Source organism: Vombatus ursinus, unplaced genomic scaffold (genome assembly GCF_900497805.2).
Source record: "Vombatus ursinus unplaced genomic scaffold, bare-nosed wombat genome assembly UNPS02005659.1, whole genome shotgun sequence".
NCBI lineage: Eukaryota > Metazoa > Chordata > Mammalia > Diprotodontia > Vombatidae > Vombatus > Vombatus ursinus.
The window spans coordinates 18,228,082-18,251,572 of record NW_020945437.1 but is presented as its reverse complement, the minus strand read 5'-3'; the positions used below and the strand labels follow the sequence as shown (position 1 = coordinate 18,251,572).

The window sequence follows — 23,491 nt, the reverse complement described above, 5'->3', positions numbered from 1 at the left end:
AGAGACAGATTAGTTCAGAAAGTCACTGAGGAGAGCAGGACTTTGCTGCTCTGGGTCTCTTCTGTGGCTAATAACTTCTGCTAAGAAGAAGTAGATGTGGGGGCATGGGCAGAGTGAGAGATTGTGGGTTTTATTTTTAGTTTTTTGTTTCTTTACTCAAAACACCAAGAGATCTGAAGGGCTGTGGTGTGAGAGAAGGGTTAGATTTGTTCCGTGGGGTCCTAGAAGGCAGAACAAGTACCAACAGAAGTTGCCAAGAAGTAGAGTTAGTTCACTCACTTAACTCTTTGCAGTCTGACTTCCAGGCTCATGATCCAACCAAAGCTGCCCTCTCCAAAGTTACCAACTATTTCTCAATCCTCATTCTTGGCCCCTCTTCAGCCTTCCACAGTGTTGGTCACCCTCTTCTAGATACTCTGTCCTCTGGGTTTTTGATTACTACTACTACTACTACTACTACTCCTTCTTCTTCTTTTCCTTCTCCTTTTCCTCCTCCTCCTCCTTTTCCTCCTCCTCCTCTCTTTCTTCCTCTCTCCCAGTTCTTCTACCTGCTTGACTCCTCAGTCTCCTTTGCTGGATCTCCACCCAGGTTGTACCTGCTAACCAACTAAATGGCTGGCATCACGGTGACCAAGCCATACCATCCCCAAACATTCCTTCAATGCCCATTTCATGAGATGCTGAAACTCCTGGTCTGACACCAGAGCAAATTTCTTATGGACTCCTATGAAGGTTTTCACTTCTATTAGTATGTCCCAAGACCTGCCAGCCAGGTTGCTTCAACTTCTAACCCAGGTACTAAAGGCTCAGTAGGTTTCATCAAGGACTTGATATTGTGACATACTATAGACTCACCAGTGGCCACATTCTTCTTCTATTTTCGGTGTCCCTAGACCTCAGGCAGCTTGGAGCACAGCTACAATTCTTTTCCAGAAACACATAGCCAAGGGGGAAACTGAGACACACAGGAAAAGCTACCCAGAAATGCTTTTATCTCAGAGGTCTCACCTGGATCACTACCTCTTTTTCTTTTCTTTTCTTTTCTTTTTCTTTCTTTCTTTCTTTCTTTTTTTTTTTGGCAATTGGGGTTAAGTGACTTGCCCAGGGTCACACAGCTAGTCCGTGTCAAGTGTTTGGTCTGAGGCTAGATTTGAACTCAGGTCCTCCTGATTCCAGAGCTGGTGCTCTATCCACTGCATCACCCAGCTGCCCTGGGGTACCATCTTCTGCATGAAGCTTTTCCTGATTCCCCTCCTCCCCAATCCCCTTCTTCTAGTGCCTCCCTTCCAAGCTACTTTGTATTTAACTTCTTGGTTCCCATTTGGATTTGTTTGTGCTATATATATTTTTATACGTGCTTGTCATGTCCTTCGTTAGAATGTAAACTCCTTGTGAGTAAGGATTGTTTCCTTCTCTCTACCTGTCTCCCCAGTGCCTTGCGTTGTGCCTGGTACGTAGCAGGTGCTTAGTAAATACTTGTTGCTTGATTGCTATTGAAATTTGAGCTATCTTTATTATGTTAACAAGGGAAGGACTTGACGTGAAGGAAACAGTACAGAGGCCAAACTGTTTGGTATAGACCCTGTTATAGGAGACAAGAAAAAGGGAGACAACCATAGGGCTAGGCCAGTTAGGGAAGGCCTCATGGAGGGGGGTGGGACATGAGCTAGGCCTTGAATGACAGGGAGCGGTATTCTAGGCAAAGGTAAATCAAGGCCCAGAACCTGGCACGGTCTTGGCCTGTCTGGGGACACAGAGGAGGACCATCTGGCTGCAGCGGAGGATTCACGTAAAGCACCGTGGCAATGTTGGGTTGGGCCAGACTGTGGACGGTAAAGAGTCAAGGATTTCCCCATGCTCCATCCCACTTGATACAGAACGTATGATGTATCAGAGTCTTGGGTCCTTGTGTAGATGCTTTGAGACTTCAAGGATCCCTGACTTGATCATTGTGGGTTCTCCCTTCACCGATGTGGCTCCTCGCCTCTCGCTGCCTTGGCAGACGACCCTCGTGAGATGCTGTGGCCAAAAAATATTCATCACCTGCTGGCCAGTCTTCTGATGACAGGCAGTTATTTAGTTGATGATAATCATGTTAGTAATAAAAATGAGAGCCTCTATTTTTCTAGCAATTTCTACTTTTTAAAACACTTCACATATATTATGTCGATCTTTGGAACAGTCCTGTGAGGTCTGTTGAAAATAGGTGTTGTTGTTCCATTATACAGAAGAGGAAACTGAGGCCCAGAGAGGTCCACTGGTTTGCCCAGGGTCATGCATTGAACTGGTGAGAGACCCAGGATGAGAACCCAGGTCTCCTGTTCCAGTGTACCACCAGATAGAGGTGTTCCATCCTAAGCTGACCCTCCACCAACCGTGGCATCCCGGGTAAATCCGGTGTCTTCCAGGGTATCTGAGGCAGCAAGCTTTTCTGGACTGGTGTGATATAGAAGGCAGTTTAGGTGCGGCTGAGGTTTATTTATTGTTCTTCCTCACACCTGGGCCAAGAAGCTCTCAGAGAGACAAGAGCAGGATGAGTGATGGCCTGGGAGTCAAGAGGCCAAGATGCTTACCTTTATTCTACTGCTTACCTGCTGTATGACCCTGAGCAAATCAGCTCCTTTCCCTGGGCCTCCATTCCTTTTGTGTGTAATAAGGAGAGTTGTACTGCTGGATCACTAAGATGCTTTCCAGTTTTAAAAGTCTATGTTCTTAAAGTCCTGGCTCTGTTAGTATTATGTTTTAAGGTTTCTTAAGATTCTGACATTCTAACGCATGTTCTCAAGTTGTCTTCCAGATTTAAAATTCTGTGCTCTGAAATCCCTTCTGCTTTGGAAGTTTCTTTATCTTTCAAATGAGACATTTTGAGGACCCTTTTAAAAATAATGTGTTGAATGTATTATATCCTTAAAAACAAAAGCAAGTTGTATCTAATAAGCCTTGTATAATCAATCCTCTTTTTCTGTTCTACTGTGTGTATGGAAATGCTCATTTTATTTAGTGTTTGTTAAAGTTTGGGATTAAAAAATTAAAATAATATGAATCATTTTGGTTGGACTTTGTGGTTCTCTGTTCAGTGTTCTACGTTCTGAGACCCTTTAGAGCTCTAACATTATTTTTTAAATTATTTTATTTTTTCAATTAACAAAATCTATTTTTTCCTCCCTTACTTCTCTTCCCTATTTAAAAAAAAAAAAGAAAAGAAAAACCTTTGTAACAAATATGCTTAGTCAAGCAAAAACATGTTTCTGCATTGGTCACATCCAAAAATCTCTCTCTCATTCTGCACCCCTGAGTTCGTCACCTCTCTTTCAGGAGGTGGGTAGCATGCTTCATCATTCCTTCTCTGGAATTGTGGCTGATCATTGCATTGATCAAAGTTCTTACCTCTTTCCCACTGGTTTGTCTTTATAGTGTTGTTGCTAATATGTAGATTGTTTTCCTGGTGCTGCTGCTCACTTTACTCTGCATCAGTTCATGTAAGACTTCCCAGGTTTTTCTGAAACCCTTCCCTTCATCATTTCTTACTGCACAGTAGTATTTCATCCGTCCATCGGCCATCATTTCTCCTGCCATACAGCTCTAACATTCTGTGTTTGGTGTTCTAACATTCTTCGCTCTAAGGTCCCTTCCAGCTCTGACATTTTAAGTCAGTGTTCTAACATTCTGTGTGCTCAGATCCCGTCCACTCCAATGTTCTGTGTTCAGATTTCTAACATTCTCTGTCCCAAAACCCCTTCCACTTCTAACATCGTCGTATTCTGTGTTCTTCAGGTTTTCTCCAAACTGCTCTACCCCATTGTGAGGGAGGCTGCACTGTCTGTGCTCAAGTATATGCTTCTGAGTTTCCAGCACTCCCATGAAGCCTTCCACCTGGTAAGGAGTTTGTGCAAGCCAGATTGCACATCTGGGACGTCCCTTTTTTGCAGGTATGGATGGGATTGGAGAGTGGGAAAAAGGGTAGGATGGGTCCCCAAAAGAAGTGGCTGGGCCTGCCCTTGGATGTCCTGACCTCTTCCTATTGGTCGTAGAGCACAGGACCTGGAGTCAGGAAGACCTTGGTTCAAATCCAGCCTTAGCCACTGTCTGACCCTGAGCAAGTCACTTAACTGCTCTCTGCCTCAGTTTCCTCATCTGTAAAATGGGGATAATAATAGCACCTACCTTCCTAGGGTCATAAACGAGATGATTTTTGTAAAGTACTTTGGAAATCTTAAAACGCAACACAAATATTAGCTATTGGTGTTACTGTTATTCCCAGAGGCCAGTCCCCTGTGCCAGCAGTGAAGGGGTCTGTTAACTCTTACAGTTTTTCTCTTGGTCCCCTACATTCTGGGAGGAAGATAGGGGTAGGGTGGCAGTAAATGGAGCAGCTTGAACGCTGGAAACCTATCTCCATGTTCTTCATAATAACAACTCCCTATCCTTCCAGTCTCTATCCCTATCCCTGCTCCCACTTCACAAACAACCCTGTGGGGCAGGTAGTGCAAAAGTTAACATTCCAATTTCTTGTACAAGGATTATTATTTCAATTTATTGTGCCCATCTTAACCCAACCTGTCCTCATGTTGCTTCCTGGCATTGGACGGGATAGAAGGTCATAGGAAGGAGAGAAAGTTTGCCTTCACTTTTTTTTTCTTCAATTCAACAAATGTTTATTATGTAGCTGTGTGAACTTGGGAAAATCACTTAATGAGCTTTCTCTCCTCACCACTTTAAATTCCACACTTTAGATCACTTCATCATCATCCGCCATCTCAAAAATAAGATAGCTCTTCTCCATACTAAGGCCAGCCTCTCTATTTGTGCCCTTAATCCCATCCCTTCTTTTCTCCAGGAGTTGAAACACTGCCTTCTTAACCCTTTTGTCCATTAAGGCTGGGGGCAGTGTCCAGTTTCATCTTTGCACACTGCCCCCCTCTCCCTATCCCTCACCCCTTGCCCTCCAGTGCCCAGAACAGAGTCTGGTGTATGTTAGGTGTTTGATAAATGCATATTAAATTTGGAGACCTGGGAAATGAGCATTAACGCAAGCAAGGGTCACAGCCTCAAAGAAAGACCACCCCCACCAATCTCCCAAACAGGGTCTCCATGATTTTTTCAACAGGAAGTTAATCCCTGTTGGCTGTAGTAATGGGGAGTCAGGTTTGCGGGAGTTTGTGGCATGGCCTACATTAGGCCAGCAGGGGGAGCTTAAGCCCTCAATGTGAAAATGATCCTGAAAAAGGTGAGGAGAAAGAGAGAAGTCCAGAGAGGGTCATATTTTTAGTTTTCCTGGTGCATGAAATCAGTGTTTCCTCATCCATTCATAACTTTGCAGGAAAGGAGAGGGATGGTTTTTGCCTGTTTTTCAAGTAAAATAATAAGGAAGGTGGTAACTACAGAGCCTATAAGTAGAGGAAAAGCGTGATTGAGAGCTCGAAGGGAACTTAGAACATAGGAATATCATACTGTAGTTACAAGGGACTTTAAAAGCACATGGACTGATGTCAGTTCTAGAAGGGACCTTAGAATACAGAATGTCAGAACTGGGAGAGACCTTAGAACAAAGAATGTCAGAGCTGGGAGGGGCCTTAGAACAGAGAATGTCAGAGCTGGGAGAGAACTTAGAACAGAGAATGTCAGAGCTGCGAGAGACCTTAGAACACAGAATGTCAGAGCTGGGAGGGGCCTTAGAACAGGGAATGTCAGAGCTGGGAGGGGCCTTAGAACATAAGAATGTCAGAGCTGGGAGAGACCTTAGAACAGAGAATGTCAGAGCTGGGAGGGACCTTAGAACATAAGAATGTCAGAGCTGGGAGGGACCTTAGAACAGAGAATGTCAGAGCTGGGAGGGGCCTTAGAACATAAGAATGTCAGAGCTGGGAGGGATCTTAGAGGTCATCTGGTCCTGAGGCCTGTGGGCCAGATCTGTCCTGATTGATTTTGTATGGCATTTAAATAAAGTTTTATTGTATTTGGAAATGTAAAAACCATTCTTAGCTCCTGCCCGTACAAAAACAGATGGAAGCCAAATTTGTCCTTTAGACCATAGTTTGCCAACTCCCGGTCTGGCCCATCCCTCTCATTTCGAAGATGAGGAAACTGAGGCCCAGAGAGAAGCAACCTACCCAAAGTCATACAGGGAGATGGTGGCAGAGCTAACTGGTTACATGACTCTAACTCCCATACTTTTTCTTCTGTCCTGGGCTTAGAACTCACTCAGACTCAATTCAGTTTAGTTCAGTTTGATTCAACAATGCTTTAGTGAGCAGCTCCTGTGTACAGAGCATCGCTCAGCCCTAGGAGCAAGCCAAAAGGTGTAAAAGATGATGTCCCTGCCTTTATGGAGTTCCCAGCTGGGTAGGAAGGTCAGGAACCAGCCCATATAAGCATGAACACATTACATGGTAAATTCTTGAAAGAGGCACAAACATTAAGTGCTATGTGAGGTCTGATGGGGATGGTCATTACCAAATCAGGAGATTCGTTGGATGAGTTCCTGGAGGAAAGTTAGGTTGTCAAAGCTAAGTGGGAGTTCAAAAGGCAAAGGAAAGGGGCGGTGGGGATAGGGCAGAGAAGCTATTCTTGAAGTAGGAACCAAGTGAACAAGAAATGGGGTAGCTTCACGTGCATTGAGTAACAGACAGCGAGGTCTTACTCCACTCTCCTCACTAGAAACCCTGCTTTGCATTGTTTTAAAATCTCTTAGTAGTCCCCCGGGTGGGGTCAGATGATAAATAATATGCCTTGTTACTTCAGTTAGCAGCCCAGACCTCTATACTCTGCAGTGAATGTCATCCCCCACAGGATTAGCCTAGTGGGAGCTGCCCAATTATTCTGGCTTTGCTCAGGCTGTCTTAGGGACTCTCTTTTGTGGAGGTCCTTTGAGCTCTATCATACATTCTTCCTGGTATATATTTTTAAAAAATATATATGATAATATATAATATACTATTTTTTGTTATAGTTTTGTGTAATAACTTAAAGTTTCCAAACCTACGTGCACATGGGTGTAAAGTACATGGCCTCTTAACCAGTCAGCCAAACAAGCTTTTAATGAGCACCTGCCATGTGCCAGATGCTGTGCCAGGCACTGGAGATGCGAATAAAATCAATTAAATAACCGCTACTCCCGAGGAACTTACCTTTTCATAGATTCCCACAAAAGCCCTGTAGAGGGTGCAGCTCAAGTATTGTTAATCCCATTTTACAGATCAGGAGACTGAAACCGACAGAGGTACAGTGTCTCAGCTACAGTCACCTAGTTAATAAGTGCTTGGGACAGGATTTTGATCCGGTCCTTCTGACTTCAAGTCCAGGGTACTTTGCACTATTCTCCCCACCCCCACTCCCACCCAAATGCCCTGCTTCTTTGCCCCCTCCATTGATATGAAGTCCAGCCCTATCACACCTTGGGTGGTCTTTGTGAGTTGCTGTGAGCCAAAACATTTTATGATCTAGTTGGTGATGAGCCTTTCCCCACCTTAGATGATACATAGTCCACTGCTGGGCTGGTATTCAAAACCTTTCCAGCTTGTCAGGACATGGCAGAGCCTGGACCCACCTCAGGTCACCTCCACGCTTTGATGAGGTATCAGAGGAAGACTTTACGGTGGAGAGCACCTACTACAAGTGGGCAAACTGAGACTCTGAAAAGGGCCAAGATGAGAAGTCCAGAAACTGGGGTTTCTATTATAATAGCTAACATTTATATAGCATGTACTATGTGCCAGGCACTGTGCTAAGTGTTTTTACAAATATTATCTTATTTGATCCTCACAACAACCCTGGAGGTAGGTACTATCTCCATTCTGCAACTGAGGAAACTGAGAGAGTCAGGAGTTGAGTGACTTGCCCAGGGTCACACAGCTAGTAAGTGTCTGAGGGGGGATTTGAACTCAGGTCTTCCTGACTTTAGGCCTGGTGCCATGTTGTTACATTCCAAAGCCTCTACAGTCATGCCAAGCTTCTTCTGGTCTTCACAGCTTCTCCCTCACATCCCCAAAATGGTGGCCTCCCTGGCAGAAGAGGACTCCAACTCCCGAGCAAACTGCTTAGAAGAACTTGCAGAGCTGATCCACTGCATGGTGTTCCGCTTCTCAGGCTTCCCGGACCTCTATGAGCCTGTCATGGAGGCCGTCAAGGTGGGTTCCAGACACCCATCTCTCAAGAGTGACTGGGCAGGGTTTTCTGAGCTTTTTGTTCTCATTTTTTAAAGTCTGCGACATACCTTAGAGTCACAGATCTGAAAGGGACTCTGGAACACAATTAAAGAATGTCAGAGCTAGAAGAGACCTTATAAGGAACATGGAACAGCAAAACCAGTAGGAACTTTAGAATATAGAACGTTAGGGCTAAGAGGGATATTAGAACATGGAGTATTAGAACTATAAGGGATATTAAAATATAAAATGTTAGCACTAGAAGAGACTAGAACATGGAATGTTAGAGCTGAAAGGGACTTAAGAACATGGAATGTTAGACCTGGAAGGGATCTTAGAACATAGAACGTAACAGCTAGAAGGAATTTTAGAATATAGAATGTTAGGACTGAAAGGGGTGTTAGAACATGGACTACTAGAGCTGTAAAGGATATCAAAAAGTAAAATGTTAGATCTAGAACAGACTAGAACATAGAATGTTGGAGCTAAAAGGGACTTTAGAACACAGAATATGAGACCTAGAAGAGACTAGAACAGGGGTGGGGAACCTGCAGCCTCAAGGCCACATGGCCCTCTAGGTCCTCAAGTGTGGCCCTTTGACTGAATCCAGACTTCACAGAACAAATTGTTCCCTACCCTTAGACTAGAATATAGAATGTTAGAGCTAAAAGGGGCTTTGGAACACAGAATGTTAGACATGTAAGGGATGTTAGAACATAGAATGTCAGAGCTGGTTGGGACTTTAGAACATAGAATGCTAGGATAGAAAGGGATATTAGAACATGGAATATTAAAATTGCAAGGGATCTTAAAACATAGAATATTAGACCTAGAAGAGACTAGAACATAGAAGGTTGAAGCTGGAAGTTACTTTAGGACATAGAATATTAAATTCGTAAGGGATCTTAGAACAAAGACTGTCAGAGCTGAAAGCTACTTTAGAACACAGAATGTTAGAGCACAGAACAAAATGTTAGAATTGAAAGGAAGTGTGGAGAACATCAAGTCTTCTCTGTTCCTTTAACAGATAAGTGAGTCCCAGGGAAGCAACATGGTTTACCCCAAGGCATACAGCAAGTCAGTGACTAGACTCTAGTTGTGGCTTCCTAACTGTATCCTCCTTTCAGCAGACAAGTCTACCTCATTTGCATTGGGGCCAACTATGGACAGGGCCTTGCATGTTGGACACAGTTCTTGACCTGAGATGTGGAATCCGCGTGCATGGAAAGAGTTCAGATATCAAAGAAGTGAATAATAATAGCTAATATTTGTCATTAAATGCTTAGTATTCCATTGTTCTAACAAAAAGTCAGATCCCATATCTCATTCAATTAAAATGATCCCGTACCTTATTGAATTAAAATGATAAATAGTTATCTGGCCTGGATTTGTGATTTCATCAATATAAGAAACTCCCAGTGTAAAAAATCCCTCTCAAGGTCCAAATTGGCAACTTCTCTGGACTTAACAGTCTTAGGGAGTGGTGTGAAGTACCCAGATATTAAGTGACTTGCCCAGGGTTACATAATCTCTAGCTTCACAGGTAGGCTAGAACCCAGGGCTTCCTGACCACAAGGCTGGGCCTCTCTCCACTACCCCATACTGCCTTTTAAAATAATATAATGGTCTAGTATAACAACAAAATTTTAAATGACCATTTTAATAACCCATTTATATTTAAGATTGGCAGAGTACCTCCCTCTACTCTGCTAACCCTGCTCTGCAGCTTATAATCTTAGAGTTGGTCCATATGACCAGAGTATATCTTCCTGACTCCAAGGCTGGCTGGCTTTCTATCCATTATACCATGCTGCCTCTCTTCCTCACAAGAGCTGTTTTATGCAAGTATTAAGAAATTGAAACTCAGAGCATTCGAGCGATTTGTCCAAGATCACCCAGCTAGCAAGCGGCAAGGCCTGGATTTGAATCTAGCTCTCCTCTGATTCTTGGTTCAGGGCTTTTTTCCCTTCCTCAGGTTGCTTCTGTGTATTCAGGTGTAGCTGTGTGGATGAGAAGGCATGGAGCTACCATGGCCTGGCTGGTTGTAATCCAGGGTGGCTTCCCAGGGGAGGGTGGCATTTCAGTAACTGGCCCCAGTGCCCTGTCTCTCCCCCTTTGCCCCCACCCCAGGACCTCCACGTTCCCAATGAAGACAGGATCAAGCAGCTCCTGGGACAGAATGCCTGGACGTCCCAGAAGAATGAGCTGGTCTGCTTCTACCCCCGACTGGCAGCCAAGTCAGACACAGGCAAGATCGGTCTCATCAACCTGGGGAACACCTGTTACATGAACAGCGTGATCCAGGCTCTGTTTATGGCCTCCGAGTAAGTAGTGCTTTAGGAGTTTCTTAACTTTGCTCCTGGCAGGAGGGGTGGAGGGAAGAGAGCAGGGGTGGTGAACGGTCAGGAGTCCGTGCTGTAGAAGAGGGATCAGTCGGAGGACCTGACGATGTTTCACCTGAAGAGAAGACCGTCGTCAAGAACAGGCAAGAGAGATCAGACACATTCTGCCTGGCCCCAGAGCACAGAACTAGGGGCTGTGGATAGAAATTAGCAAGGGAGAGAGGACTGTAGGTTCAGGAAGGCAGATTTTAGCTCATTTCAAGGGCACACTTCCTAGCAGTTAAAGCGTCTACCCTTTATTTTGTGGAGGCCCAGGGAGAGAAAATTACTTGGCCCGAGTGGCAGAGCCAAGACTAGATAGAGGCCAGGCCTCACTGCACCTCATCGTGTGGCACCCTCTGTGAGACTTAGCAAACATCTGGAGGCATCTGTTGTCTCTGGGTACCCCAAATGAGGCGATTCCCTCCTTTTTAGCACCCTACCCTTAATTATATCCAGCTGGGTGTCCCGAATAGAAGCATTCTCTTCTCTCAAGGTCTGAAGGGATCAATCCTTGAGAATTTCTATCATCTGAAGGCACCAAAAGGAGTCTCCCCACCGCCCCCCACCACCAACTGGGTTTTTGAGGCAAGAGAGCCAAATTCGAATTCTGCCTCTATCACTGCCTGTGTGGCCTTGGATGAGATACTTCCCCTGTCGAGATCTCAGTTTCCTCCTCTGTAAAAGGAAGAGCTTGGACATACAATCTCCTAAGTTTGCTTCCAGCTCTGTCCATGCCCTTTATCAGAGAATCCCAGAGCTGGAAGAGATCTCAGAGTGCACTGAGTTCAGTCCTGCCCCTACAATATACCCAAGACAGGTTTGCCCAATTTCTGTTTAAACGCCACTCTCCTCTAGTTTTTTTCCTGTAAAATGGGTTTTTTTTCTTGTTCAACACTTTTTTTTTTTGCACCAAATGGTTTAGCATCCAATTTTTTTTTTAAGCTTTTGAGTTTAAAATTTTTCTTCCCCTCCCTCCCCAAGATGGCGAGCAATCTGATACAGGTTATACATATATATTCCTATTAAACATATTTTCACATTAGTGATGTTATAGGTAAGAATTAGAACAAATAGGAGGAAACCACCAGAAAGAGAAAACAAAACACAACAGAAGAAAAAAAAAATAGCAAATTCTATCTGCATTCAAACTCCATAGTTCTTTCTTCCTTGTGGATAGCATTTTCTATCATGAGGCCTTTGGAGGTGTCTTAGATCCTTGTATTGCTGAGAAGGGCTAAGTTTATCAATATTAGTCATTGCACAACGTGGCTATTACTGTATACAACGTTCTCCTGGTTCTGTTCACTTCACTCAGCATCAGACCATACAAGTCTTTCCAGGTTTTTCTGAAGTCAGCCTGTTCATCATTTCTTATAGCATAATAGTATTCCATTACATTCATATACCATAACTTGTTCAGTCATTCCCCAATTGATGGGCATCCCCTCAATTTCCAATTCTTTGCAACCACAGAAAGAGCTGCTATAGATATTTTTGTACATGTGGGTCCTTTTCCCATTTGTATGATCTCTCTGGGATATAGCCCTAGAAGTGCTATTGCTGGGTCAAAGGTAAAATTGGTTTGTTAACCTGGGTGTTGACGGCTGATGCCCTTTTTCATGCTAACATCCTATGATGTCGTTACCCTACCACCGCCCTACCACCTCCAGGGGCAGATGCTTACCCTCAGATAGCTCTAATTCTTAGAATTCTGAGGAGCAGCTCGGTGGCACAATGTATTGTATTATGTTCTACCAAACAGAGGACCTGAGTTCAAATTTGGCCTCAGATACTTACTAGCTGTGTGACCCTGGGCTAGTCACCTAACCCTGGTTGTTTCAAAAAAAAAAAAAAAGTCCTCTGAGCCAAAATCTGCCTCCCTGCAGCTGCTACCCACTCATTACTCCTAGTTCTGCTCTCTGGGGTCAAGCAGAACGAGTTGAAAGCTGTTTCCACATGACAGTGCTTGATGTTCGTGATTCCATCTATGGGCCCTCCTACCAGGCTATCCCCAATATATCTCTAACCTAACCTGTGTGTCTCTGGCTTGCTTCGAGCTTCCGACACTGTGTTCTGCATCTTCCTGAAGACAATTCTCAGCCCCTGATGACCAAGCTGCAGTGGCTTTTTGCCTTCCTCGAGCACAGCCAGGTGACTATGTCTCTCCCCACTCCTGGGGTCTGGGGGTAGAGGCAGGTAGCAGTGAGGCCTGCAGGACGTGCTCAGTGACTAGGCAAATATACAGACATACAGTATAGTTTGTAAGAGGGAGAGAGAGTGGGATGAGCTGAGTTGGTCTGGGAAGGCCTATAATTCACACTTCTGGGAATAGGTGACAAGCCTCAGGATCAAAATACAAGCAAAAAGAAAAAGAGTCCCTGCCCTTGAGGAGCTTACATTCTAATGGGAAAATACACAACACACAAAGGGGAGCGGAAAGTCAGGGGGTCAGAGGAGAGAAGGTACCCAGAGCCCAGGAGCATGATGTAGAAGGCCAGGTAGACAAGAAGAGGGATGGAAGTTGTCCGGCCCCATTCCCCTACAAAATGGAGGCCTTGGGTGAAACTCACCAAGAGAAGGGAGCTGGCTGCAGGTAGCGTGGAAATTCCAGCATGAGGAAGCTGTGTAAGATGCTAATTGTGTAAATAAATTAATTAGATTAATTAGCTAAAAAGATTAATTGCTATGTGTGCAGTAAGGTTGAAGAGAGATAATGTGGTCAGGGAAGATGTGAGACTTGGACCTTTTTGCTGTTTCCTTTCCACCCTCTGGATCTGAAGAGCAATGGAATGGGCCAGTGATAGGATCTCAGGGTGGGAAGGAAACCAACCCATGCTTAAATAAGATCCCGTCTACACCATTCCCAATAAATGGCCATCTAACCTCTGACGGAAGACCTTTAGTGACAAGGAACTAATTGTCTCTTGAGGCAAGCCCTTCTTTCTGTTTTCAAACAGACAGCTTCAAGTTCTCCCCTCCATCCAGTGGGGATCCGACCCCCTGTGCCGACTCATTGCTCCCAGTTCTGCCCTCTGGACAGAATCACAGAATGTCAGCTCAGAACTCCCAAATTCAAGTGATCCATCAGCCTCGGCCCCCCCAGCAGTAGGGATTGCAAGCATGCATCACCACCCCTGGCCATGCTTTTCTTTTCTTTTAATTTCTTTTTGTCCTATTAAATTATTTTAAAATTTAATTTTATTATTTTTTTTCCAATTAACAAGTAAATATTTTCTTTTCCTTACCATCCCAACATTGAATAATTGAAAGAAAACACTCATAACAAATATGGGTATTTAAGCAAAACAGATTTACCCACTGGCCATGTCCAAATCTAAGCTCCTTTTGCCCCACACTGCTTCATCCAGAGTAGAAGTGGCAAAGCTGGGGCTTCAAATTCCATGCTTTTTGCATTAGTCTACACTTCCTCCTAAGGACATAGAGAAGAAAGTGATGGCTAAGAGGGAGAGCGGGGTGCAGAGGGCCTGGTCCCTGGAGCACAGGGAGTTGGCAAGTTGCACCCTGTTTCATAGACCTTCTTTCTTTTATTTCCCCTGCTGCTAGCGGCCTGCTGTCTCTCCAGAGAGCTTCCTGTCTGCCTCCTGGACGCCCTGGTTCAGTCCCGGTGCTCAGCAGGACTGCTCTGAGTATCTGAAGTATCTGCTGGATCGGTAAGGGAAAGGTCATGGGGGGAGAGGGGGAGAGAGAGAGAGAGAGAGAGAGAGAGAGAGAGAGAGAGAGAGAGAGAGAGAGAGAGAGGGAGAGGGAGAGGGAGAGGGAGAGGGAGAGGGAGAGACACAGAGACAGAGAAGGAGAGACAGACAGACAGACAGACAGACAGGCATCTCAGCTCTGTGAGGAAATGTCAGAAGTCATGGGTTCTGACCCAGCTGGCTGCCATCATACTGGGGGCTCTCTAGGAAAACCTCTTCCTGAGCTGGGGAGTAAGTTTATGCTAAAAATAAAAGGAACTGGGTTTAATTTATCCAGAGGAGAAGAGCAAGGGTGGCCTTGTGGATTGATGCAAGGTGGAAGTGGGAGTGTTGGCAAGCAGTGCTCTCTGACTAGTGAACATAGAACAAGGCCAATGGCCCCCATTGCAGCCGGAGGGTCTTGGGTTAAACATCAGGAGAAACATCTTAAATTTCAAAATTTCAAGTTCCTGAAATAGCCTCCTGAGAAAGGGGACTCTTTTTCAGAACCAGGTAGAACCTCCAATGGATCAGCAAGAGAATGCGTTCTTATTTCTTTCAGTATCTCCTCTAGCACCTAGCCCAAGGCACCGCTCAGAGTCAATAAATGTTGACTCATTCTATAAAGGCCTAGGCAATGAGACTTGTATGTAGGATCCTTGTTGAGCTGAGGGAGAATAAGGGAAAGATGCTGTAACGCTGATAATAACTGATCCCTGGAACATGGAGAAGCCTTTTATATGCTTTATCTGATTGGACTATCACAATAAAGGTAGGTACTACAGGGATTATTTTTCCCATCTTCAAGACAAGGAAACTGAGGCTCAGAGAGAAGTTAAGTGACTTGACTTGGCCACGTAGCTAGTTCATGGCAGAATCAGGATTTGAACTCAGATCTTCTGAACTTTAAATCTCCATCCACCATGCCTTTCTCATAGCAATACAGTAATAATAGGAATATAGTAACATTGATAACTGCAATCCTCAACAAAAGCCCAGCTCTGATGCTGCTTCATAGGGTGGAGGTGACACTGGGCTCTTGCTGCCCGAGGACCGACTCTGACACCTCTTTTCCAACTGGAAAGGCTTTGCTTATGGGCCCAGAGATGGGCTATGTCTGTTTTGTAAGGACCATCCTGGCTTAGTGAGGACAGTCTCATCATCAGAGGATTTGGGTCTCTGCAGCTCTCAAAAAGCATCTTCTGAGGGTAGAGGGATTATGATCTCTTTTGGCGGAATGAGCCCCCATCTACCCCACCATGTGACTGTGGATACATGAAGCGCTCGTGATGATGACGATAACTGTAATAAAGACTCCCATGTGCATAACGTTTCCAGGTTTACGAAATCCATAGGGGGAGATCACAAGATCCTTGTGTTTAAATTCAATAAACCTTTATTAAACACCATGTGCAAACCCATGTGCTTGGCCCTGAGGGAGGTACAGAGCTAAATAAAATGCTGTCCTTGCCCTCATGGGACTTGTGGTATAGGAGAAGTTGGTTGTTCATCCATAAACACGCATTTATCAAGTGCCTACCACATGCCAAGTACCATGTTAGGTGCTGGAAGTACAAAGACATGAATGAAATAGTCCCTGCCCTCAAAGGGCCAGTGTTCTATTGAGAGGGAAAATGTACAAATTAATACAAAGTAATATGAAGTAATTAATATGAATTAATTAATTAATACAAAGTAATTTTGGAAAGGGGAAGAACAGTAACAGTTAGGGGAATACAAACGGCCTCGTTTAGAAGGAGGTGCTGAGCTGAGTGATGAAGGATCCCAGAGGGTCACAGGTAGAACCTGTCCACAGGTTTGTGAACTTCCAGGATAGTATGGGGACCGGAGATTCAGACCATGCATGAATCAGATGAAAGAACTGCTGGTGTTTAGTCTGAAAAAGAGAGGACTCAGGGCAGATGGGATAAATGCCTTGTAGTCTCTGATCAATTTGTACTTCTCCTTGGGCCCAGAGGACAGAGCTAGAAGCACTGGATTTGAATGCAAGCTAGAAAATACCAGGAGGCAAACTCCAGATGTAAGCAGAAAAAAATCTACGTATGCCAGGTAGATTACAGGGTAGATTTTAAAAAATGATAATGAAATAATATAATTAAATAAATAGATAAATAAATGATGATGATAATGATAATGAAATAATATAAGTAAGTAAATGAATGAAAAAAAAATAATGATAGTGAGGACCTGTACCAGGCCCTCAGGCCTGCACCTGGATTTGGAGTAGGAAGATAGGTGCTGTTAACACTTTATTTAACTCTGGACACATCACTTCTCCTCTTTGGGACTCTATAAAATGAGAAGATTGGAATAGCTGTACCTTAAGGTTCTATTTAGTTCTAGATGTATCAAGTTGCAGAAAAGCACATTTTGGTTCAGTGTAAGTAAAAACTTACTAACAATTGGCCCCGTCCAAAATGGAAGGTGCTGCGTAAGACCTCCCTTGCTTCAGTGAACTGCTGGATGGCCATTGGGAGATCCTGGAAAAGGGATTCTCGCTCAGCCGGCTCTGAGGTCCCTTCAGATTCAGAGATTATTCTCTGATAGATCAGGATAGATCCGACTAGGGTAGGGGAGTAGGGGCCATGGCAGCCTGACTTGCTGGGGATCTTCTCCCAGGTTCAGGAAGTGCTTGGATCATGGGGCCCATTGTGTTGAGGGTGAAAGAGTGAGCATCTGGCCTCAGAGAAATGGAAGGGTTGTGGAAGAGAGATTAGGAGAGTGAGGGAGGGGCCTGGAGCAATTCTGAGAAACAGAATTAGGGGGAAGTAGGAGGAAGTGGTGAGGAGGGAACTCAAAAAGTAGAATTCCAGAGACTGGCTTTGCTTAGATAGATAAAATCGAATATTTAATGCTCAGTCAAACTTGGTGTGTGTATGTGTGTGTGTTTAAAAGTGTGACTATGTAAAGATGAATATATTTGTGTGTGCGTCTGAATGGCTATATGTAATTAATAACTCAGGATGTGAATGAGTATGCATTATATGTGCATTTATGTATATAGCATTTCTATCTGCATGTCTATGAACAGGCATGTGTATAAGGGAGTTATCTGTGGATATGTAAATATGTTTGTGCATATGCTGGTACAAGGCAGTAGACCGGGAAATGCCCCAGACTGGAAGTCTGAAGATTTAGCTTCAGAACCTGGACCAGTACCTGGCAAGTCACTGCCCTTCTCTGAGCCTCAGTTACTTCACCTGTAAAATGAAGACGAGGGGATGAGCTCTATGGTCCATCCCTCCCAGCTCTCCCATTCTCTGATTGTGCTCTAAGGGCCCTGCCAGCTCTCATATTCTAAGATTCTGTAACTCTGTGTTCTTGTCTGTATCCAGTTATAGGAATATGTATATTTATCTGAAAGCTCAAGTGTGTATATGTGACAGAGGTGGCTTTGGTAGGTGGAAAGAACACAGAATTAGGAGTTCAGAGGCTTGGATTTGAATTCCACTCTGAAACTTACTACTTTAGGTAAATCACTTCCTCTCTCTCTCTCTGTCTGAGCCTCAGTTTCCACATTTATAAAATGGGTCTGATAGTCTTGTTGTGAAGATACATTGAAACAATATGATAAGGCCATCTGAAACCATAAAGATGTTTATAACTGTGTGGTCTTATGATTCATGTACACGTATGCCTGCATGCATGTGCATGTATAAATGTGTGTATATATATATCATGTATGCATATATGCATGCATAAATTCAAACCTATATGTATTCACATGTGAGTGTATGAATGTATACGTGATTAGGTTGAAATACATGTGTATATGCATACAGATACTGTGTGCTGATGGTGTATGTCTTTCTTCTCTGCACGCCCTCCTTTCCTCAATCCTGCTACAGATTGCACGAAGAAGAGAAAACAGGGAAGAGAATTTGCCAGAAGCTCAAACAGTCAAACACACCATCCCCATCAGAGGAACATCCAAGCCCAAGCCCAACAGCCGTAGAGAAAATGTTTGGTGGGAAGATTGTGACACGCATCCGCTGTCTCCGCTGCCTTAATGTCTCCACCAGAGAGGAAGCATTCACGGACCTCTCCCTGGCCTTTCCACCCCATGACCGCCGTCGCCGTCGCCTGGGCTCTGTCATGCTGCCAGTGGAAGATGGCAGGGTCCAATGCCCTCCATCGCCAGCCAAGACCCAAGCCACAGGCACTGAGGGGGCCCGGAGACAGAGAAAGCACTGTATCGCTGGGGATGCTCTGCCCCCAGTTGTGAGCATTGAGATCCTTGGGTTCAAGGAACCCGGAGGGCACAGAGGCAACTTCAGACAAGAGGATGAAAAGGAAAAGAAAGAAAAAGAAGAGAACAATGATAAAAAGGAAGAGGAGAAAGAAGATGTGGACGAGACGGCTCAGAAAAAGGAGAAAAAAGAAGAGGAGAAGAAGCAAGAGGAGGAAGAGGAGAAGATGGGGGAGAGGGAGAAAAAAGAGGAGAAGGCAGATAAGAAAGATCAAAAGGAGAAAGAAGAGAAGGAAAAGGATGAAGAGAAGGAGGTGGAGAAAAAGAATGAAAACGAGAAGGAAGTAGAGAAACCAAAGGAAGAAGAGAAGAAGGCTGAGAAAAAGGAGGAAGAGAAAGTGGAGAAAAAAGAAGAGAAGAAGGTAGAGAAAAAGGAGGAGGAAGATAAAGAGGTGGAGAAAAAGAAGGAAAAAGAGGAAGTGGAGAAAAAGAAGGAAGAAGAGGAAGTGGAGATAAAGGAGGAAGAGAAAAAAAAGGAAGGAGAGCAAAAGAAGGAGGAAGAAAAGGTGGAGAAAAAGGAGGAAGAAAAGAAGGTAGAGAAAAAGGAAGAGGAAGGGAAAGAGATGGAGAAAAAGATGAAGAAAAAGAAGGAAGAGAAAGAGGTGAAGAAAAAGAAGGAAGAAGAAAAGGAGGTAGAGAAAAAGGAGGAGGAAGGGAAGGAGATGGAGAAAAAGATGAAGAAAAAGAGGGAAGTGGAGCAAAAGAAAGAAGAGAAGGTAGAGAAAAAGAAGAAGGAAAAGGAAGAGGGAGAGAAAAAGAAAGAAGTGGAGCAAAAGAAGGAGGAAGAAAAGTTGGAAAAAAAGAAGGGAAAAGAGAAGGAGGTAGATAAAAAGAAAGAAGTAGAGAAAAAGGAGGAAGAAAAGGTAGAGAAAAAGAAGGAGATGGAGAAAAAGGAAAAGGAAAAGGAGGTCGAGAAAAAGAAGGAAGGTGAGAAAGAGGTAGAGGAAAAGGAGGAAGGAAAAGAGATGGAGAAAAAGGAGGTGAAAAAGAAGGAAGAGAAGGAGGTGGAAGAAAAGAAGGAAGTGGAGCAAAAGGAGGAAGAGAAGGTGGAGAAAAAGAAGGAAGAAAAGGAAATAGAAAAAAAGGAGAAAGAGAAGGAAGTAAAAGAAAAGGCAGAGAAAAAGAAGGGGAAAAAGGTGGATGAAAAGAAAGAGGAGAAAAAGGAAAAAGAGGAGAAAGAAAAGGAGGAGAAAAAGAAAGAAGAGGAAGGTTGCCTAGGTCCGAGGACTGGAGGGAACCCGGGGGTTGCCTGTGGGGAGCAGATGTGTGGCCCTGAGGGTTCTCGGTCAGTCCCAGATCTTCTCAATTACTTCCTGTCACCAGAGACGCTGACGGCCGAGAACCGCTATCACTGTGAGCACTGTGCCTCCTTGCAGGATGCAGAGAAGGTGGTTGAGCTGAGCAAGGGACCCCGCTACCTCATCCTCACCCTTCTGCGCTTCTCCTTCGACCTACGGACCATGCGTCGGAAGAAGATCTTGGACAACGTCTCCATCCCCCTGTTCCTTCGGCTTCCCATGGCAGGCGGCTGCCCCCAGCAGGACCAGGGCCAGGTCTGTGCAGCCTATGACCTCTGCAGTGTTGTGGTGCACTCGGGCATCTCTTCGGAAAGCGGCCATTACTACTGCTACGCCCGGGAAGGGAAAACAGCCACAGTCAACTCACCAGGGTCCACCGGTCTCTCATCTGCTGAAAAGCCCCCAGGACTGGAGAGCCAGTGGTATTTGTTCAATGACACTCGGGTCTCCTTCTCCTCCTTCGAGTCAGTCAGTAATGTCACCTCCTTCTTTCCCAAGGACACAGCTTATGTGCTGTTCTACAGGCAGCGAGCCAGAGAGGGGCTTAGAGCAGAACCCAGGTCACCCAGACCCCACAGTGAACCAGCCCTGCACAAAGACTTGATTGAAGCCATATCTAAAGACAACATTCTTTACCTGCAGGTGAGCAGAGCAGGCCCCAAACACTTAGGTGGGCCTTCCTTCTAACTCTGAGTCTCCAATACCCTTATCTGTAAAATGGGAATATTGTGATTTACACTGCATCCCTCCCAGAGTGGTTATGACCATCCACACTGTGGGAGTGATTTGTAACTATTATTGCTGTTATGTCCCTCTAGGGAAGTTACAGACATTCCTACTCTCCTTCTATCCTGACCCCATGCATCTTATATTTGAAGTGAAGCTTGCCAGGACCACCTCACAGATACAGCTGTGCCTTGCTTTGTACAATAGCTGTGTTCCCCTAAACATTGTATTTAAATGATTTAAAAATAAAATCTGTCCCAAATTTAGTGCCCTTAGGAGAGGGGGCTATTTAGAGAGTCACACAATGTTCAGGCCAGAAGGGTCTTTAGAACCTAAGGTTAGAATGTGGAACATAAAATGTTAGTAACAGAAGGGACCGTAGAATGGTAGATCCTAGAACATCAGAACATAGAATATCAGAGGGTCCACAGAACACAGAATGTTAGAATATCAGACACTAGCGTTGGAAAGGACCTTAGAATGTAGAATGTTAGAAAAGAGAACATGGAGTATTAAAGCTAGACAGGACCATAGAGACCCTCTCATTCATTTCCCTCGTTTATATGATGAAAGTAAGTCCCAGAGAGAAGAAATGTCATGTGAATGTCCTCGTCATACAACAGGTCAATGGCACAGCTGAGACTAAAACCAGGAGTCTTCTGGGAGTCAGGGATCTTTGTATTTCACCATTTTGCCTCTTAGGTGGTCCTCTGGAACAACGCGTTTCTGTGTCCTCTTAAACAGAGAACATGTCTCCCTGCAAAGCTCCTTCTCAGTGGGCACATGTGCAAAGAAGTGACTGAAATCAGCTATCTCTCCCATTCCCTTTGCATGGAGACCGAGGACTGGTCGATGAGTCTGCCCATTTGTATCCAGGCGGGTCTAAACCTGCCCAATAGGACAAACTTTCTACATGAATTGGACCTTAAAGGAAGGGAGGGTCTTCACCAGATGAAGATGAGGTCTAGGAGAATTTCACTGCTCCAGCCAAGAGGGATGGGAGAAAGCAGCATGAGAAAAGGGGATGGAAAGTTCTCTAATTTCAGGAGAACACAGGGTGTTGAAGGGTAACTTGGAACTAGATTGCAGAAACCCTTGAAGACCAGAGTTGATAATTTTTTCATTTAGATAGTCAAGAGCCATTGTGATTAGAACCTAGGTGATCAAATAAGTGTGATCTAGGATCATAAATTTAGGAACTTTAAAGATGAGAGGGTCTTAACCTGGGGTCCATGAGTTTGTTTTTAAAAAATATTTTGATAACTATATTTCAATACATTTGGTTTTTGTAACTCTATGTATTTTATTTTCTATCTTTAGAAACATTATTTTGAGAAGGTACCCATTGGTTTCACCAGACTAATATGGTTGTGGGGGAAGTCTATGACGCAAAAGATCCCTATTCTAGTCTAGTTCCCTCATTTCACTGCAGGGGAAAGTAAGGCAAACTAAGGCAAAGTGACTTAGGGTCATTAAGGATGGGTAAGACTTGAACCCAGATCTTTTTTTTATTTTTTGGCTAGGCAATGGGCTTAAGTAACTTGCCCAGGGTCACACAGCTAGTAAGTGTTATGGGTCTGAAGCCGAATTTGAACTCAGGTCCTCCTGAATCCAGGGCCGGTGCTCTATCCACTGTGCCACCTAGCTGCCCCACCAGATCTTTTCTTTGAACTAGATTTTCCAAGTCCAGGCCTCTTTCTACCCCACCATGCCAGCCCCTTTGGAATCCACAACCAGACAGCCCTGTTTATGATTTATTAGGACTGTATTAGGAAACATTTTTAGGAATTGCTTTCTGGGCCACGCAAGAGGTCACGTGGGAAAATCTGCCCCTTTACATCTTGAATCAAAAAGGGACAATGCAGCTCTTCTGTCCAAGAAACTTTAAATCTAATACAGCTGCTTTGGGGGGAGGGGGAGGGGAGGGAGCAGCCAAGGGAGAGAGAGTGAATACATGGGGAGAGGGAAGGGGTGAAGGAGGGCTTCATGGAGGAGGTGACACCTGGAAGACAAAGATGAAGATGATGGGGCTGGGATCTCGTGGCTGGAGATGTTATTAAAAGAGCCTGCTCTGTGGTGTCCCCAAGTCCTGCAGGCAGGAAGGGCCAGGGTCAGGACTGAGAGATGATCTTCTCTTAGCCCTAGAGTGTAGAACTAGGAGCCATGGGTCCTCTTTTAAAACAGGCAGATCTGAGCTCAAAAGAATGAAGATCTCTAAATCCAAGATGCTCAACAATGGGACAGGCTGTCTCAGAAGGGAGTGAGCTCCCCGTCATTGGAGGTGTTCAAACAGTCCGATCAAAGAAGGGCTCTGCCAACTGTGAAAGACATTTAATATATCTGGTCTTTGGGGCATCTGTAAAAGGAGGAAGTCAGACACTATGATCCTTGCAAAGCTCTGACAGAGTTCTTGGCCCACAGCTCCCCATTTCTATAGCTTTTTTGAGTTTTACTATATTCCTATGAGTAGCAGCTAGGTGACATAGTGGATAGAGTGCCAGCCTTGGAGTCAGAATAGACCTGAGTTCAAATCCAGCCTCAGACACGAAGTAAGCGTATGACCTTGAGCAAGTCACTTAACCCTGTTTGCCTCAGTTTCCTCATCTGTAAAATGAGCTAGAGAAGGAAATGACAAACCACTCTAGTATCTCTGCCAAGAAAATCCCAAAAGGGGTCATGAAGAGTCAGACACAGGAGCAGCAGGTGGTGCAGTGGATAGAGTATTGGCCTTGGAGTCAGGAGGACCTGAGTTCAAATCCGGCCTCAGACCAAACACTTGACACGTACTAGCTGTGTGACCCTGGGCAAGTCACTTAACTCTAACTGCCTATAAAAAAAAAACAAAAAGCCAGACACGACTGAAAACAACTAAACAAAAACAAATATTCTTGTGATCTAGGGAATGCAAGTATTATTAGTTCCTCATTCTAGACATGGGAACTGAGGCCCAGAAAGGGGCCTTATAGTAGTCAGATAC

The 23,491-nt window shown here is 44.5% G+C and overlaps 1 protein-coding gene across 1 annotated transcript in view; it reads left to right on the top strand.

Moving 5' to 3' along the window:
* Positions 1-23,491, top strand: part of USP35 (ubiquitin specific peptidase 35) — a 79,027-nt gene that overhangs the window by 49,960 nt on the left and 5,576 nt on the right. The window contains exons 8-15 of the mRNA XM_027848355.1: positions 3,775-3,876; positions 7,968-8,126; positions 10,275-10,468; positions 12,586-12,679; positions 14,093-14,199; positions 18,090-18,600; positions 18,949-19,023; positions 19,663-20,430. Coding sequence (XP_027704156.1) covers positions 3,775-3,876; positions 7,968-8,126; positions 10,275-10,468; positions 12,586-12,679; positions 14,093-14,199; positions 18,090-18,600; positions 18,949-19,023; positions 19,663-20,430 — 2,010 coding nt within the window. The remainder of the gene's footprint in view (positions 1-3,774; positions 3,877-7,967; positions 8,127-10,274; positions 10,469-12,585; positions 12,680-14,092; positions 14,200-18,089; positions 18,601-18,948; positions 19,024-19,662; positions 20,431-23,491) is intronic.